General features: G+C 35.2%; 1 protein-coding gene across 5 annotated transcripts in view; it reads right to left on the reverse strand.

Annotated features, from left to right (window-relative positions):
- Window positions 1-20,152, reverse strand: part of GRIA2 (glutamate ionotropic receptor AMPA type subunit 2) — a 145,375-nt gene that overhangs the window by 94,360 nt on the left and 30,863 nt on the right. For all 5 annotated transcript variants that reach the window (XR_010091252.1, XM_063458238.1, XM_063458236.1 and 2 more), the window contains exon 3: window positions 3,167-3,406. Coding sequence is in view for 4 of the 5 variants with exons in the window: in XM_063458238.1 (XP_063314308.1) it covers window positions 3,167-3,406 (240 nt within the window). In the remaining variant the exon portion in view is untranslated. The remainder of the gene's footprint in view (window positions 1-3,166; window positions 3,407-20,152) is intronic.

A 20,152-nucleotide genomic window follows, 5' to 3' on the forward strand; every position in this document is an offset into this window, starting at 1 on the left:
CTTTTTATTTATTTATATATACATAGATATATATACAATTTCATTCTAAGTGTATTTTGATATAAATATATATATATTAATATCAAAATACAGTTAGAATAAAATTTCGTATAGATATATAATTTTGTTTGAATTTTTATTATTATTTTGAATTTTTTTAATTTAATTTAAATTATTTATTATTCGTATTTTATAATAATATATATATACAATATATATAGTTATTATATATATTATATATATACGTGTGTAAATTAATTATAAGTGTATTTTTATATTAATATATGTACATATTAATATAAAAATACACTTAGCATGACATTATATATATGATATATAGACATATATTATATAGGTATAATATATGTCTATATATCATATATATACACATATATAATATATTTTTTTTATTAACTTTCACTTTCAATTTGTTTTTGATTTTACAGTTGCAGGGAGACTGCCTGTCAGCACAGACAGTCCCCCTGCAGGCAGAGACTAGGACACCTATTGTGACCATGTGGTCACCCTGTTGGGCGATCACATGGCCACAGGGGTCCTAAACCGCCATGGGGAGACTGTCTGGGCTGCAGGCAGTCTCCCCACACCGGGAGCACCGCCGATCACCGCCGGGGGAACGATGGCGATCGGGTAAGTACATTGGACGGTTAGGACGGTTCAGGACCGTCACCGGTCGGCAACGCAAAAATGCCGATGACGGTCCTGAACCGTCCTCCGTCCTTAAGGGGTTAAACAGAAAGGGTAAAATTGTGGTAGAATGAACACATGGCAAAAGTGCCAAAAACACCTTGGTCACAAATGCATCCGACCTCAAAACGGCCTTGGTACTTAAGGGGTTATTTAAGTGGTTTGGTGTATGGATCATGCCCCTGCAGCCTCTCTGTTATATTCACTGCCATGGAGATAAATCACATTGTTTATGCAGCCTCAGCCACACCTTCCCTTATTGAGACTCAGACAGCCTCCTACACACTTCTAGAAAAGGTTTTTTTAAGCATCCCTTATTGTACAGTGTGTTGTAAGATCTGATTGAAAATGAAACAATTTTCCATGCAAGCTATGTCAATCACAGTCAGGGGAGGTGTACCTAGGGCTGCACAAAGAAAAACAAAAGTGATTTACCTCCTAAATGGTGGATAATTGAGCAGTGAGACTACAGGGCATGGTCTATGTACCCTGAATTAAGCTAAAGTTAGCTTAGGGTGTCCTTTTAAGGCGTATTTATTTTTTTATCAGTTATTATTTTAATGTTCTTAAGGCTTAAGGAGACTATTGAATAAGACGTGTTTCCCTTTCTCACATGGTTATATTAGAGAAAATGTAACGTTGCTGGAAGCTTTTACAGAGACACTTTAGTCACCAGAACCACTACAGCTTAATGTAGTGGTTCTAGTGTCTATAGCATGCCCCTGCAGTCTAGCACTGTAAATGCTGCCTTTTCAGAGAAAAGGCAGTATTTATATTGCTGCTTAGTAATACATCTAGTAGCAGTCACTCAGACAGCCACTAGAGGTGCTTCCTAGTTCAGTTCTGCACTGTGTGCAGCATCTACTTACAGCATGTCCATCCTCTGCATCAAGATGCATTGCTTTACCGCATCTCTCTGTGGAAATGATGATCGGGGCAAAGAAGTGTTTGGCAACACGTGCAATAGCCTCCCACAGCTTTCCTATGGGAAAGCAATGATTGGCTGAAATCATCAACATTGATGGTGTCAGTCGTGGAGCCTGGACCATCCGCGACAAGACCAGAATGTAGAAGAAGTAAGTAAAATACTTTTAACTCCTTACTGAGGGGGGCTGGTCACCTAAATAGGTAGCCCAGCACTATAGTGTTCCTTTAAATGACATGGGTGTTATTAAATGACATTGTCATCATTTTTTTTCTATATTGTATGTCGGTAAAACCCTAAGCTAGATTGTCAAAATAATGTGTTTAGTCACTAAGTAATACGCAGCTTTATTATTTATAAAACAACAGCATATTCTACAGTGCTGTATGATGAGTAGCAAAAAAGGAGATGATATGACCTGTTAATTTGATCCTAAAATTGACAATATGGATACAATTACCAAGATCGGTTACATATTAATTCCAACTTTGCTATTTTAATCCACTATAATTTGTTGTTGAGTAAATAGACAACTGGTTGTAATCCTCTGACTCAGGATGTAAAATCAAGTCCTCGTGCTATATTAAATTATATGCATTATATTCATCAACATTTTGGTAACTATTCAAAATAACAATAAAAGCTGTGGAGATTAATTTGACATTTGAATCTTAGAAATATCAAATAAAGGTGCTTTCAAGAATAAATTTTGCTGCATTATATAAGTAGAAGAATGGATATGTGAGATATTTTACACTTTTATTGTCAATGAATAGAATTGATTGTCATGCTATTGACATTTATGTACATGAATTGAGTTCCTTTTCAAAACAGATTAAGAACCACTGGAATAGATCATTCAATTGTTTTACACCATTTGATATAACCAAATATACATTCCTTTCTATAAATACTGAAATCATTGGAATAATTCCATTACTGTGTGGCAGCTAGTCTGCAAATAGAGACTTATTTAATTCCTATATTTTTTGCCAGTGTAGCAGTTATATCTTTAAGTATTATGATAGGCAGAACACATGGGGACCACCAGAAAATATATATGAATAAAAAATAATTCATGCCAGCAGTCTATTTTAGATGCTCTCCAGTTAATGCTGACAGCTGCTACTGTTACAATTTTCAATTTGAATGCTGTATTACCTTTTCACTCAAGCCATTTGTACATTTTCTTTTTGTTTGTGGTGATTGATGGAATTACTTATATTAATTGTTTATGTTTATTTAACCCCTTAAGGACCAAACTTCTGGAATAAAAGGGAATCATGACATGTCACACATGAAAAAACAATCACAATTTTCTGATATACATTTATATAAAATGGCTTTTATGACATGTCCAAGCTGTACATGATTGACAATGTTTATATGAAATTAGTAGACCTTGATTTGGATATTTATTAAGATACAGCAGTATACATACATATTAATATAATTTTTTTAAAAAAAAACATATTGTATTCAATATCCTAAAACGCAAGGTTTTATTTCACAAGTAAAAGACAGGTTGAAACTTACCTCGATCGCTGTCATAGAGATATGCAAATTTGTCCCATTGATAGTATTCAATCAAACTAAGAAGTGCTCCTTTGAGGTCCGGCCTCATCTGAATAACAAATGGATGAGTACCATCTGTTGGAAAGCTTGGCGTTATGAAAGAGACATGAAGAGTTCCGCAAAATGATGTGATAGTATTTACAGACTTCTTATCATAAAATCCAAAAATAGCAAAGACTCCTCTTGAAAACTGGGAGCAGACTGCAAAACATAAAACATTATAATGCATCATTTATATGCCAATGACTTGTACATTGAAATTTTAGACATCATTTTACAATTTCTAATTACAAGGAAGAACCACTAGAAGTCACATGAAAATGGAACAATTACCAAATGCCTGGAACAAATGATTCAAAGTAAATGTATCTGTTTTGTCAAATACTTAGAATGCTACACAAGCATATATAGCTAAAGAATGGATTTCTTAAAAACTTGTATGTCTAGGAAGCATGGTATGAAAAGGAAAAACATATGATCATATAATATCACGTTATTGTGGTTGGCTGCCGGACAAATGGCTGCTGCCAGTGCCGGATTATTCATTAGGCAGAGTAGGCCCCTGCCTACAGGTGCATGCCCTCTAGGGAGCACTTGTTTTCAGAGCGTATAATGAGCCTATTTGAAGCATAAGTGGACTAGTGAGGAGATAAGTGAGGAGATAAATATCAGGAACCTTGGTCAGTGTCCTATGGTGCTTTCTATGCTTGCTAGCAGAACTTCTGGGACACATATAGAGGGTGTAAACCTCAATGGAGTCCCAGATCCTCCAGTGTCTGTGTGTGAGTCTGGACAGGTAGTGAAAGGGATAATTTCCTATATTTCTACTAACAGCCTCTCAATCAGGAAATTCTTTGCAGGAGGAGCAATAAAAGCATTGAGTTATGCACACTGTATAACAGCTTCTGCAGTCCAACAATCAATCATAGGGGGCTGATTGGACTACAGAAGGCGTAGGAGGGTGAGTATGTTGCAAATAATCCTTCCAACTCAACATGCCCTAAACACCCTTTTCACTAAACCTAAATTTAGCCCTCTCTAAACCTTCTTTATTCACAAATTTAAGCACTCAACGTTAATCCTAGGTATTACTCACCTTAAAAATGAAATACCCCATGTAGCCCAGTACTAAACTTAACCCCAATCTCAAACTAAACCCAATAATCCTAAAAAAAAACCTTATACCACAACTGTAACCATTTTATTTGAATCCTAATAACACCTTGTTTACACTGACTCTGAATTTAACTCCTCTGTAATCTTAAACCCAACTTTACCCTAAGCACTTCTAACATTATCCTTCATTAACATTATCCTTCTAACACTCAATATACTTCCAGATTCAAACACACTAATTAAAAGCAGGAATATTTATATACATACAGACAATACAATTGGGAAATATGTATATATATATTTAAATGTGTCCACAAGCGGGGGGAGGCGCAACCAAGGGGCTCTTCAAAATTGTATGCCTATTGGCACCTGTAAATCCATCCCTGGCCTGCAGATTTCCAAACATTTAATAAGGTATATCAAATAATCTGTTGAAGGATTTACTTCAAGAAGGTTCATCAAGGTTTGGTGCAAGCTGACTGCTTACACAATTCACTAATTGCTGGATATTAAAAGTATATATTTAAAAAGCCACCATGAATGGATAGCACTCATAATTCTGCTTGGCTGCTGATTAGATCTTCTTGACAGCTAATTTCTCAAAATACGTTTTCAAAAAGCAGCTAATCAGCATCAAGTCTATTAATTAGAAAAAGTGCCCCAAACCTGCTAACTGGCACACAGTTAGAAATGATTTAAAACACCAAATGACCACTGGGTGTTGATTAAGATGCCACTTCCCTATTCAGTAAATGTGTATGATGGTGTGGATCTGTGAAATAAAGCATGCAAGTATCAATTATAACCCTAACTGTGCAGATATGTGAAGCGTTAATATTATTTTGAACATGGAACCATAAAATCCAACTCCTTTCCTATCCTGGTATATATGTTTAGATTCCCCATGTCACTCAAACTTTATTAACCATTTATCTTCTAATCTTGTGCAGAAACAAGCTTCATTTTTCTTTTGCTTAGGGAATTGTGTATAAGGTATATGAAAAGCTTCCCTCAGAAAGCACTTTTGAAAAAAATAAACAAATAAAAATAAATATTCACAAAAACACATACATAAAATTAGAGAGATACGTGTAGACATATTTTGTGGGCTATGGAGTCTCAATAACAAAGAAGTCATAAGCGAGTTAAGAAGTTTGGAATTTCAAGGTAATTAAGAGTTCTAAAGAAATCTAGAAGAAGTTTGGGATTTAAAGGTAATTAAGAGTCCTAAAGTAATCTGGAAGAAGGTGAAAGACACAATTACTGGAAAAGCCAGCATGATAGAGAGTTAATCAGTAAAGAAAACATCCCAGTCAACATACTTTAGTAGCACTGCAACTACAAACTGCTTCCATTTGTTAACAGCAGGGTGTGCATTTTCAAAACACCAGACAGCAAAGAAAGTACATTTGACATTTTCAAGTAGTTGCATATCCGTGAATTGATGCTTAAAAGAACATTCTACCGATGAAATAGCTGGCTTTTACAGAAGGGATTTGTTTCCCTGTGTTTACCAACAGGAACCTAGCATTTGCTCTAATAATATTAAGAAAAAGAAAAGAAGTCGATATGTTGAAAAATAGTTCTACAATCTATTCTTTAATGGCATTTAGAGGGAAAATTTTCAAGCAGATATGTTTTTTACTAGACTTTATTCTGAACTGCAATTCATCTAAATTCGGGTAGATTGGGTGATCGTTCCTTTTTCCGAACTTCAAGCCAAAATGTAGACGAATCACGAACCAAACAAAATACACAATAGCCGAGCATGTCATTTTGAATTGTGTACTCTGCACATGGAGATGATTGATTTACAGGATATGAGATGATTGATGGCTAGGGGAAAGTCACAAAATATTGATTTTATTCACAAGTCAAGTCAGAAGTGCCCATTAGAGAGAAAAATTAGGAGCAGTAAAAAAAACCTATATTTTTATATTTATACAATATATATTTAACAAATATATATTATAGAAACAGATTATTTTTTTAATGCTCCTCCTGTTTTCTCTCCATGTGTTACTTTTTCTTACTTGATCTGTGAAACAAATGGCAGAAAAATGCTCTTATTGGTGTACTGCAAAATGTATAAACATAATGTTTACATTATGTATTTATTTTGTACTACACTGATTGAACCATTTTCATGCCCTTTTTGGTTCATCTGATGCGGATGAAATTCAGCTATTCTGATTTTTTATTTTGGAAAGAACAGTTTGGCCTTAATTCATTTTCTGATTTTTGAATTTTCTCACCTTGCACAAGTCTACTGTTCATTTCTTTTAAGTTATGTTATTTATGGATAAAGGATCAAATAAGTAGACATTACCATGGAAACTAACAGAATTCTCTACATTGAGCACTTCTCTGGAGAATATCACCTGGCGCTCGTTACCGAGCACATTTGTTCCAAAAATATCACTATTTGAAACATGGGATACAGAGATAAATGTATGATATAAACAGCAATTTTGTGTATAATTGATGTACTGGGTACATAAAAATATTTGTCATTTATGCATTCAGCCCTTATGGAACTCATTCTGTTTCATTCATTGAGAAATATAACAAATGAAGGAATGCCAATTTGGAAATATTATTATTCTAGAACCATTGAAAAATGACTTACTACACATGTTAAATAATTACTGGCTGCAATCTAATTTTCCTCATAAAAATCTATGGCATGTACAATAAATTGCCCAATTCTACTGCAAGCAATAAAGTCTATGACGTGATCAATCATAATTTACAATTAATTACTGAAGATCATTTTATGGGATGAATCTGGTTAAGAGCAGGGGAACAATTTATTGAATTCTTTCCACCAGACACATCTACACACCTATATATGTGCAGCCATAATAACTAAATGCATGCAGACTGCACAAGCAGTCAACACTCAAAGAGGTTAAAAAAAATAATAAAAATGATGTTCATCAGACCTTCATTAATCCACTCCTTTCACAACACCTGCTGCAGTATAATATGATATATAATTAAAACACGGTGGATGAACAAGCATAGCTAGTCAACAGCCAACTGAATGTAGACAAATTAACGGGGGGCGAGAGGAGGGTGAGAAATGCACGATACCATACATACTTGCAGGGTGGGAATCATTCCCCTATCTTCCACCCAATGAGGGTTTAACATTTAAAGAGCTAGTAGATCAACTGTTATTAAAGGACCACTATAGGCACCCAGACCACTTCAGCTCAATGAAGTGGTCTGGGTGCCAGGTCCATCTAGGATTAACCCTGCCTGCTTTAAACAAAGCAGTTTCATAGAAACTGCTATGTTTACACCAGGGTTAATCCAGCCTCTAGTGGCTGTCTCAGAATGTTTTCCTATGGACTGGCTGAATGCGCGCACAGCTCTTGCCGTGCATGCGCATTTAGCTGATGACATCAGAAGAGGGAGGAGAGTCCCAAGCACCGAGGGAGCCTGGCGCTGGAGAAAGGTGAGTGTTTAACCCCCTTCCTCCCCTAGAGCCCGGCCGGAGGGGGGCCCTGAGGGTGGGGGCACCCTCAGGGCACTATAGTGCCAGGAAAACGAGTTTGTTTTCCTGGCACTATAGTGGTCCTTTAACCATTTCCCAAGAGTCATTTTATACGGATTCTACATCCCCTGTCCTACCCAGCAAAGTGATAAGTGTACAAAATTTTATTTGAGCAAAGGAGAGGGCCATGTCAATCTTCACAATGTCTAGGTTAATGAAAAATATTATTAAATATCTGCAAAGAAAAATAAGTTAGAAATGGATTAGTTAACAAAATGGATTTTCATCTGGCTACAATATTTGTAATGGAAACCAAATCTACAGTAGAAAATATTTAGCAACTAGTTCGTAATGGAATTTTAAAATAATTAAAGCTGTACATGCCATTGCTAATGAATGATTATGATATCAAAGTCAGGGAAACAAGATTATAGTGATTTACAAGATGAATGGTTCTGACGTGTGTTGGAGGTATACAGTTTTCTAGAAAGGGGTAATGGAAATGACTATTTTGATGAAAGAAGCTGATGTAGATCTACCTGCATTTACATTTTGAAAATTGGAAACAAAAGGTCAAATTTAATAATGTATAATTTTTGTGCAAGGCAAGCAAACACGTTTTGTTCTATTGTATATTTGTATAAGAAAAGACATCTATAAAATAAGACATTTTTCAATGTCATCTTTTATTTATCAAGGTGACATGATAATCACCAAATGGAATGCTTTAAATGGTTTAACAATATGCTTTGTTTGATAAATATAGTTCTTTAGCAAATCTACTCACCAATTAGGAATAGTGAGCCAGTCTGATGGGTACACAGAGTGCCAGATATTCAGCCTCTCTATAGCATATATAATATTTATTGTACATTGTAACTGTACTCTTAGATATCTTTGGAAATGCAGCCCAGTCACTCATTTAATATATGTATTAAGCATATGTCAGTGGTCTGTTCATCTCCCCCTTTTTGTGTAAATAATTAGAGACCCCAACCCCGCCTGTGGGTAGAGGCTGAGGGGGATTTTAGGTCCCCCTCGATTATATAGTAAACGTAAATGGACAGTGCTTTGGGGGCACTAGCCCCCTGTTTAGTGAGTAGCCCCACCTGCTGACCAGAGGTGGGGGGCAGCGGGGACATTAGGATGTCCCCATATTTTTATATTTAATTGCTGCTACATACAGGCCCATTTTTTATTTAAAGTCCCACACTCAATACCCACAGGGGTGACTATGTCCCCATGTTATTTTACAGGCCTTATCATAGTGCCTTTTTAGCGACTGCAATGCAATTGTTGCCCAGTTACTAGTTTTAAACGTTTAGTAGATATGCTAACACCTGCCACCTGATAGGTGGGGGTATAAAGGTGGTTAAAAACCTCCCGTATAGTAATATGGGAGTCATATTGACCGACATAGGCTTAAAAAAACAAAAACTTTATAATGGCGTTCTGGCTAGCAAGTTACCCATGCTTTGTCGAGGGTCTTTCAACTATTTTTTTATTGGCTTTAAGAAAAATATCTGGACATTGTTAAATAGTGTGAACTCTGGAATCTGCAGACCCATATGTAGACTGATGGTTTTGCCCCATTTGGTGGATCTGGACTTCGGTGAATAACTCCCCATTTCCACTACCGGCATATCAATTTCAAGACTTGGAATGCAGGAGATATTAAAATGAATCTGCTGATGGGGTGTAACTCCCACTAAATTGACCAGGACGAGAAACGCATGTCCCTTAGCTGAGGGGACTGTCACTGCACATTTGTCCCATTAAGATATTCAGCAAATCATGATTTTTTTGAAATGATTAGTTGTATTACTTCTGATTATAATTAATGCAGTACAAAACCAATGGGTCAAATAAAAATAAAAAGCTGTGTAAATTCTACTAATCATTTACTCTTCCCAAAATAATTTCTCTACTGAAAGCATGAAGTTGCTCACTGTTCCTCACAGCAAGATTTTTTTATTGTTTTTATATGTGATGGGATTGTTAGCTTCACATAATAACTTATTGTTTTTAGCTCACAATTTCAAACCAAGGCAATTTGATATATAACCATCAGCATGTCTGACCAAACTATTCCCGAGTCATTCCCATTAGCTCACAAATGTCAAAAATCTTGTTGTCAGTGCTTTAGAGGATTCAGTTTTCAGAAATACATCTTTAGAAAAGAGACAAGGTCAGCATATCTTCCAAAGCTTAACAAAGTAGACATATAACTGGGCATACTAAGCACTCTCTGAATCTATATAGTTTGCTGTAATGCCAGCATAATCTCATTTCTACTCCCGTTAGCAGAAATAATTGGATAAATTGACATCAACAATGTTCCTTATTAAAATTTAGTTTTCTATGTTTGGTTATTTTTAAAGCAGTACAGGACAAAAGTTGTGTAGTGTCAATGTGTAAAATAGTCCAGCATATTAAGTTAGTATTTTAAACCATTGGATGGTTAATCAGATAAAACAGTCTATGTTATGCATGACAAATAACAAAATATTAATATACTAATATATAAAAAAAAAATGGATGATTAATTCCTACATTTTGTTTTCCAAATCCACGTTTATGACAAGCTTATTAACAGGTATCACAATTTCCAAATTCCAATTCCAACTGAGCTAGAGACTGTGTTTGGGCAACAGTGTGACATATAATATACATAGCCCATATTTAGTATTTAATTCATTCTCTTTATGCAGGTGACTACATATGTTCCTATACCCCTTCTGTTCAAAGTTAATCGGAGTCAAAGCATTAATTTTATTTATGGTACTCAAGGGAGTTTAATGAAGAACATTGGAATAGGAACACCAAAATCCCAATTTCCCTAAAGTACAATTCACGTCCATTCACAGGGATCAGATGAAACATGAACATAAAACAAATACAAAGATAAATAGTTCCTCTTATTTGGTAGTGGTATTTCTTGAAAGAAAATATAAATTAATAAGTACATATTGATAGTTTTATGCCAATACAAGTTGTGACTACTTTAATATGTGATCCAGCATGTGATGCAATGAATAGAGCTCTCATAGTTGGACTAAAAAATGCTGATTATTTGAAGTTTCATCCTGTCACAGATCCTATGCGGTATAAAAGGTCATCTATCTATCGTTTGCAGAACACTTATCAATGTTTCAGTGAAGGTGTTTTCCCTTAACTGATTAAAAATGAAACATATAAATCTACACAGTATGGCATGTCTCTGTGCACTCTAGAGTGCATTATTTGTTCATTGTCAGCTTTGGGAGCTGTGAGACAGACGATGAGATATGGTTCTTTTAATTTTTTTCACTACATTCTTTATTAATGGAATACATTTTACATACATTATAAACGTGTAGGTGATGTTACATACAGGGAGTGCAGAATTATTAGGCAAGTTGTATTTTTGAGGATTAATTTTATTATTGAACAACAACCATGTTCTCAATGAACCCAAAAAACTCATTAATATCAAAGCTGAATATTTTTGGAAGTAGTTTTTAGTTTGTTTTTAGTTATAGCTATTTTAGGGGGATATCTGTGTGTGCAGGTGACTATTACTGTGCATAATTATTAGGCAACTTAACAAAAAACAAATATATACCCATTTCAATTATTTATTTTTACCAGTGAAACCAATATAACATCTCAACATTCACAAATATACATTTCTGACATTCAAAAACATAACAAAAACAAATCAGTGACCAATATAGCCACCTTTCTTTGCAAGGACACTCAAAAGCCTGCCATCCATGGATTCTGTCAGTGTTTTGATCTGTTCACCATCAACATTGCGTGCAGCAGCAACCACAGCCTCCCAGACACTGTTCAGAGAGGTGTACTGTTTTCCCTCCTTGTAAATCTCACATTTGATGATGGACCACAGGTTCTCAATGGGGTTCAGATCAGGTGAACAAGGAGGCCATGTCATTAGATTTTCTTCTTTTATACCCTTTCTTGCCAGCCACGCTGTGGAGTACTTGGACACGTGTGATGGAGCATTGTCCTGCATGAAAATCATGTTTTTCTTGAAGGATGCAGACTTCTTCCTGTACCACTGCTTGAAGAAGGTGTCTTCCAGAAACTGGCAGTAGGACTGGGAGTTGAGCTTGACTCCATCCTCAACCCGAAAAGGCCACACAAGCTCATCTTTGATGATACCAGCCCAAACCAGTACTCCACCTCCACCTTGCTGGCGTCTGAGTCGGACTGGAGCTCTCTGCCCTTTACCAATCCAGCCACGGGCCCATCCATCTGGCCCATCAAGACTCACTCTCATTTCATCAGTCCATAAATCCTTAGAAAAATCAGTCTTGAGATATTTCTTGGCCCAGTCTTGACGTTTCAGCTTGTGTGTCTTGTTCAGTGGTGGTCGTCTTTCAGCCTTTCTTACCTTGGCCATGTCTCTGAGTATTGCACACCTTGTGCTTTTGGGCACTCCAGTGATGTTGCAGCTCTGAAATATGGCCAAACTGGTGGCAAGTGGCATCTTGGCAGCTGCACGCTTGACTTTTCTCAGTTCATGGGCAGTTATTTTGCGCCTTGGTTTTTCCACACGCTTCTTGCGACCCTGTTGACTATTTTGAATGAAACGCTTGATTGTTCGATGATCACGCTTCAGAAGCTTTGCAATTTTAAGAGTGCTGCATCCCTCTGCAAGATATCTCACTATTTTTGACTTTTCTGAGCCTGTCAAGTCCTTCTTTTGACCCATTTTGCCAAAGGAAAGGAAGTCGCCTAATAATTATGCACACCTGATATAGGGTGTTGATGTCATTAGACCACACCCCTTCTCATTACAGAGATGCACATCACCTTAAATGCTTAATTGGTAGTAGGCTTTCGAGCCTATACAGCTTGGAGTAAGACAACATGCATAAAGATGATGATGTGGTCAAAATACTCATTTGCCTAATAATTCTGCACTCCCTGTATATGTAGCATTAAGCTGAAGAATAAGAAAAATTAGGTGTAGCGTTTGTTGAAGTACATAAAGTGAATATGGAAATATATAGTATATGCAGAATCACAATTACCCAGAATATACATAATTCAGGACAATAGACAATTTTATAATTTCTGCAAATCCATAATACCATTGGAAAATGACGTGTAAAATGGGGAAATAAAGGATCACTATATCTACATAATGAAAGATCCCTATAAGGCGTTCTGTATGGCTTCAGTGGCCATGACTTATAGGATGACAATTTGATTAGGTATCAAGGTCTGTGCATTAGTAAGCCATTTCTAAGGCCAGCTTTGTAACATAGGCAGTCATAATAAAATGTTAAAACAATTATGCACAAATAGGTTAGGTAAAGTATATCGGTCATGCACGGGAACTAGAAGAAAGTTGGTTTTCATTTTTATGAATTCATTCAAAGGTTTATAAGTAAATTGAGTTTTTCTTCCCCTTACATATACACAATAGTGATGGATAGCTGTACTTTACAATGTTCTGCCAAGTGTAGCCTTGTCTGCATGTCCAAAACGTCTTCTTTATCTCCTTATAACATCTCCCAGGTGTATCTTTTTTTTTTTTTGTCATGTTTTATTTTACACACTACTTAACATAATTCCATGGCTCTTTCAAAGTGGTCCTCTGCTTAGTAACAGTGATTTCATACACTTTGTACTGAAGCCCTAAGCCTGTCTTTTGTGCATGACCCTGCCTTTCTATTATTATTTATCAACAATGGGAGGGGGGGGAGGCCTGGATTATGAAGGAGAGCAGTAACCCGTTTATGCCACCCATTACTTTGTATATGATGTAATCATAAGACTTCATTAAGCAATATATTTAAAATGTTTAAGAATCTACATTTTTATGAATATTTTCAATAAATGATAGCGTTATGCTGTGCAGGATAGTCTCTGTCTCATTAAGGTGCTACAGTGTTTTTTTTAATTGGATACAGTAATGAGACTTTAGCCGTGGATACATTAATTATCATGGTTCACAAGGGAACGCCTGGCTTTACATAAGAACAGTTTATTGTGCTTTGTGGGCTTCCTAATATCCTTCATTGAGAAAGTATTGCATACATAATTTTATATAAGCTTAACATTTTTCATGCAAGGGTTTTTATAGTTGCTAGTTTATGAACACTTTGATTATTGGACAAACTACTAAACTGTAAGATAGATTGTTTGCTATATATGACAGTGCTTTACCCCATCGTGTTGACATGAGTTTTAATTCATTTTGTTGATGTTCTTCATGTTTTGCCTATAACTAGTTAACCAATAGATATTTCTTCTTTTTTTTCTTTTGTAGATTATTGCCTAAAATGACCGAGTTAGTTGTCATGGGATAATAGTTGTGCACACCAAAGTGAGAATTGTTGCTGTTTTTGAGTAGAGGATTTGTGTTATAAATAAGTGGTTGTTTTATGTTACTAATGAAGGATGTTCCGGGTTTTAAATCTACATATATTGCTGACCACCGAAATGCTCAAGCAGTTGACCTTGCAGTGTTGCAAAAATAGATTGTCTTTCAAGAAAGTGATTGCAAGATGTATTCTAAATAATTCTTGAAAATTAAGATTTACTATTAAAGCGATAGTCAACTGTATTTTTTCCAGGGATGCATAAGCATAAATTTGGAACTTGTCTGCTTGTTTTAGTATTTAATATGGCCTGTCCTTATAGGAATTCCCTATTGTAAATAGTTCTACCTCTTTATATGACATGACAAATCCAAGGGAATCTATATAAGTTCTAGTGTAGACTAATACATAACCGCAAAGAACAAAAGGCGTACAAGATTTCTTAACAAAAAAATTCTGCCAACAGATAACAGAGCAGATGAGGTCAGGAGATTAAATCATTATCACTTTATCCATTCGAGCAGCAGCATGCATTCATTATGAGTGTATGGAGTCATAATATTTCCTCCAACCTGCGGTGGTTGCTCCGTTCTCCTGTGTTCTATCACTGCTTATTTTATTGTACTTTTTTTACTTAAAAATAAATATTTAATTGCTTTGTGATAGTAAAATATGGTAGATGCTCTATATACAGATTACATTTTACTGTCCATTTATTTAAAAAATAAATCATTTGAACATATTATTTAAAATTATTAAAAAAAAATTTTTTATAAAAGCAGATATGGTGTTAGAATAGTATCCATAGTAACATAGTAGCAGGATCCTCACGAAGGATGGCTGAGATTATGCCCTGAAGCAAAGCCATTGCAGCCATAATTCGTATCACACTGGGTTACAGATTTCACTGTTGAAGTACACACATATGCCAACTCACAAGAGATCTCCAACATCCTGTGTGAGCGAGACGTAAGTTAGGACGTAATTCCAGGAAACTTGCTTGAAGGCAGGTCCCTCAACTGATTTCCATCTAGATTTTGCAACAATCACTGTGCCATCAACACTGAAATCTGCAGTAGTTAATATGCCACCTCAATTACAGATGACCTCAACAGTTCTTATGCGATCATCACTAACAACACCTGTAGTAGTCACTATGCCATCAGTCTGAACTACTTTAAGCACCAGCAATCACAAGTAAGCAGTGTAAGAGGCTAACACAATCAAAAGACAATGTTCATGTCAGTACTAAGGAAGCACCTGAAAAAGGCCGGGATGTACAGAAGCAGGTCTCCAAGTCATCCAATACAGTTATTTTCCTACTGCTAGTGTAGTGTTTTGTGGAAATTCCCATTTGTTTGTTTTTTTTTGGTTTGTTTTATATAGACTCAACATAAATGGTTTAACAGTTGACACTTTTATTTACAGATCTAATTCATGTCATTTATCATATTAATATAAAACATTAATTTCATGATATAAATCTATGCTCTGTATACATGAGAAATCGAATACCAATAAAAAATGATAGATCATTTAATAAGGCATTTGTATTTAACAACACTAAAATGCCCACAGGATGCATATTGTTTAAGCTAATTAAAATAAATTTATAGGCATGATACAATATATGGAGAATTAATACTCCTGGTTTTCATAGTGGGGGATAATACAATTGAACAATTTGTGTCTACTTGAGATATATGAGATGCAGATAAAAATGGAACAAATGGTATTTTCAAAAAATAGATACAAATTACATTGGTCTTTTACACAAAAATTGTATTTCTCAGCAAAGTGAACAGATAGAATTGCTTATACAATCTTTAAAAAAAGAAAGAATTCTGTAGGTTTCACAAAATAACAAGTAGTGGTCTGAAGTTTGCAAAAAATATGCAAGCTGTAATTAAAATTATTTTGTATGTGTATTTTCTTTAAACAATGCTAAAATTACTTATCATAATTACTAACTAATATTACTGATACTTACGCTTTTAGCTTAAATATCATATTTTATATATTTTTTAAAGAATTTTCTAAAGTTTATTCTTGCTTCTAACCTGCTCCACAAGCACATTACGGATTCATCATAAATAGTGAGGTCATTATAACCTAATTTATAAAAGCATACTAACATTTTAGTGCATCCTAAAAAACTGAAATAGCTTAGTGACTTAGGGCAGTATATTAGCGTTCTCAGAAACAGCAAATTGGGTCTTAGCTGCTGTGCCACTTGAAGTTCCACAAGGCACTCCCTCAGACATTTGGCAGATGAAAGCTATGAAGAAATAGAACATTTAATTGCTGCATTCCTTAAATCAGCAGAATCCATTTAGCAAAAAGAATGATATTACTCAAATAAAATTGCACAGCCGAGCAATATTGTATGCAAACTGATCCTGTCTGCAGGTGCTAGCTGTTTAATCCCAGGAAGCTTACTTGCATGGTTCCATTTGGCCAAGAATCATTACACAGCAGTGTGCCAGCGGCAAGACTGCAGCATATTCTATACATTCCCTTCTTACCATCTATTTTCTATATCTTCACTAATAATAAAAGCAGTATTTTAGTTATGCATTCCCAGAAAGCTCTGCATGTTTGTACAATGGTTGGTAACTTCCCCTCTACTCGGTCAACAGAAGCGTTTTTGTAGTTATCACCCTGATTCAATTTAATCTTGCACCAAGATTACTACTACTACTGCAAACACAACACACAATTTATGGATCTCCTGGGACTGTATGGCGCTTAAAATTGTTTTTGTGACATCTTCCGTTGCCTTGTATCGATTCTATATTTTATACTCATCTTCTGTTGTTTTCCCATTCAATGCATAGTAAACATTGCATCTAATTTATATTTTCAGCACACTCACTGTGTATTGTATAAGTATTGTAAAACAGTAGTTCTTGTGGAGAATGGATTGTTATTATTTAACTTGTATGATGGCATATATTGCAGACTCGTGACATTAAAACAGTTAACTCAGCAATGTAATGGTTAAGGTTAAAGTTAGGATGAAGTCATATGTTGCCTGTCAATCAAAGGTAAACAAGGCACAATCTTACTCATCCTTTCCATTCTTTTTTTGAGCTAACAACAGACATTGCTAATTGTAGCATATCTGCTGACTACAGCTATACAATACATATAGCAGGAAACAAGTCAAAAGCCACTATAGCCTTTTTTTGGGAGATGAGAAAGTGTATGTAATCAGTAAGGGATAGCTGGAAATTGTTGTTCATCGATACACCCATTCATTCCACCATGCACACATTTTGCTGCCATCCTTCACAGCATTTCTGTTGGTAGGATTGCTTATCTGTTATTTATTTTTTCTGTAATGTTCACTCAATACATATACACTTTATTTTTATTTTTTTCATTGTCTTGTTTTTCCTACAATATTTGTGTAGTGCCCTTTGGGACACTGAAATATTTTAAAGGATAATTAAAGGTTATCAGCTAGAATAATTAACTAAAACGGTTTTTTAAATAAACTTTCCATGGGATCTCTGTCCCCAAAAAGCCATAAGCTATGAATGACCGGGGTCAGCCATCTGTCAGTAACATCTATCATATCTGAAGGGAGCCCTATATTGAAGGGCCTGAACACTGACACTCCTTATAGTGGCACAATCACGGATACATATCTGTTAATTCACAACTGTATTATTCCCAGCATCCTTATGTCTTAATGTACATTTGTCTCAATCCCCTCTAGATTTTAATCTCACAGGTAGGGTTCTCTTCTTCTTTTGTTTAATTGTGTGTCTAATTATTGATCTCCTGTTTGTATAATTTTCAATGTCCCTTTGCATAAGTTGTAAAGCACTCGGAATAAAAGTGCTATAAGAACGGTTAAAAAAAATAGTACTAACTACATAGGAAAAATAATCACTTATAGAAGTGTTTGCGTTTTTATTTTATTCATTATCAAGGTGGAGTTCTACACAAATATTTAGAAACTTAAATATTAAGGTTTATAGAACCCTGTGAAATGTGACTTATATATATAAATTATTACCCATGAATGAGACTTTCTATAGCGACAAATGGCTATTTAACTACTTTTTTAACAACATCTGCAAAGCAATGTAAAATTTAATTAAGCCCATGATATAGTCAATTATATTTAGCCTATATATCTTTATCTTTGCTCCATTATGCCTTACACACCAAATGTTTCTCTAAGGAATATTTTGCCCTTCCAGATTTCTTTGAAACATGGACAATTACTACAATAATATCTGATACAGGGATAAATTACAATCTATCATTTGATAATTATCAACCAGTTAAATGCGGTTAGTGAGCCATTAACAATGTTGATGCAATCACAATCTCACCACTACATTTCAACCACACTTTTACCATTATCTGTTCAGTGAAAAAAGACTATCTACTGTATGTTAAACTGTCAAGAGTAAGGATCAGTGTTTGTGAAGAAAGGCTACAGAGACATTAAGGTTACCACCAGACACTTAGCAATAAGGATTTGATGTACCACAAAAAAAAAAAAAACTTTTCTGACAATTGATCAATACGCCAAAATATTCAGTGCTTGCACACTAGCATAATAAACACCTCCCCTCAGTTGATCACTGATATTATGGTACTGTGAAGTAGTGGTGGGCTTAACACAATATGGACATATGGTGGAACTGAATCCCCATATTTGTTTGCTGAGCTAGCTGATTTAAGTAGCCTTATACAATGGAAAACTGTATTTTTATGTGGGCGCTATTCCTTAATCTGTATTATGTATACATTTTGGTCTCTACAGCAACACCATTCCTGAGAAATGCATGTTTAGGGTGTGCCCCCAATTCCCTTTCTGTTTTTATTTTTAAATTATGAGCCAGGTTACATTATTAATCAAATGCCAATGCTAGATTGTAATTTACCCCATAGTTAGCTATTTAAAATAATCTAAAATCAAATTAGTAATTACTCTAACACAGATGAATTCAGATTTTGAGGATCAGAACATCTTTAGGATTAGAAATATTGTCCCTCAATATTCGTAGGATGTTACTTCATTCAGAAATGTCCGATGAATATTATATGAATCTTATAAAGATATATGATAAAAAGAATAAATATCGATAAATAGAACAAGACAACTGGGCAAAATGCATGACTAATAAGGTTATTCACTTAGATGTGAATTGTCTAGGTTTCAAAAATAATTGTAATAATTGTAATAATAAAGTGAAGTCTAACTTTTAGGCCGAATTGGAAGGATTCTTCAAGTCAACTATGGTTTTACTGTAGCCATTTTTGGCAAAAAAATTGAAATGAATTTTGATTCACTTTTATTTCCAGCATTTCCATGTGATGTATTCACTAAAAAGTTTCAGTCCGTATATTCACAGATATGGGCCAGAGCTGCCAGAGGTTTAATTGCACCATTGGCAGCTTCAAAACCCCAAACGAGAGTTCTGGGCTGGCGCATGTTAATGTGCATATTGGGTGCCCCCATGGTCCCTCCCCAAATACCCTCCTCAGCACCATGTTTAGGATGTCCCTTTCCTGCATTGTGGTGAAGTGATGTCACAAGAGGAGGATTTGGCTTCAGTGAGAACTTTGCATTGGCATGGGATTGCAGGTAAGTTTCCCTTGGCGTAGAGTCTATGCCAAAGAGTTGACTGATAGGTGAGAGAAATACCTATTTTTCTCCCAACTTATAAATTTGCAAGCAAATTTGCTAAAACAATGTATAGTTGAAATATGATGTTCTTTCAAGAGCATAAATAGTTTTAGGCATTATAGGTACCCGTCAAACATGGAATATTTTATTTGAAATTTTTAATTCTGCTGGTTATGTATTTTTGGAGCGTTTCTTTGATTGTATCAGTGGATCGATCAAGGCCATATTTTAGGTACTTCTTGTAGGGAGTCAAAAGTAGACATTTTCACATGGTTTGTTTTCTGTAGAAAAGTTTGCTCATTACTAGTGGTTCGTAGTAAGTGAACCTTGAATTTCTCCAG

The sequence above is a fragment of the Pelobates fuscus genome, chromosome 6 (genome assembly GCF_036172605.1).
Source record: "Pelobates fuscus isolate aPelFus1 chromosome 6, aPelFus1.pri, whole genome shotgun sequence".
NCBI classification, from domain to species: Eukaryota; Metazoa; Chordata; class Amphibia; order Anura; family Pelobatidae; genus Pelobates; species Pelobates fuscus.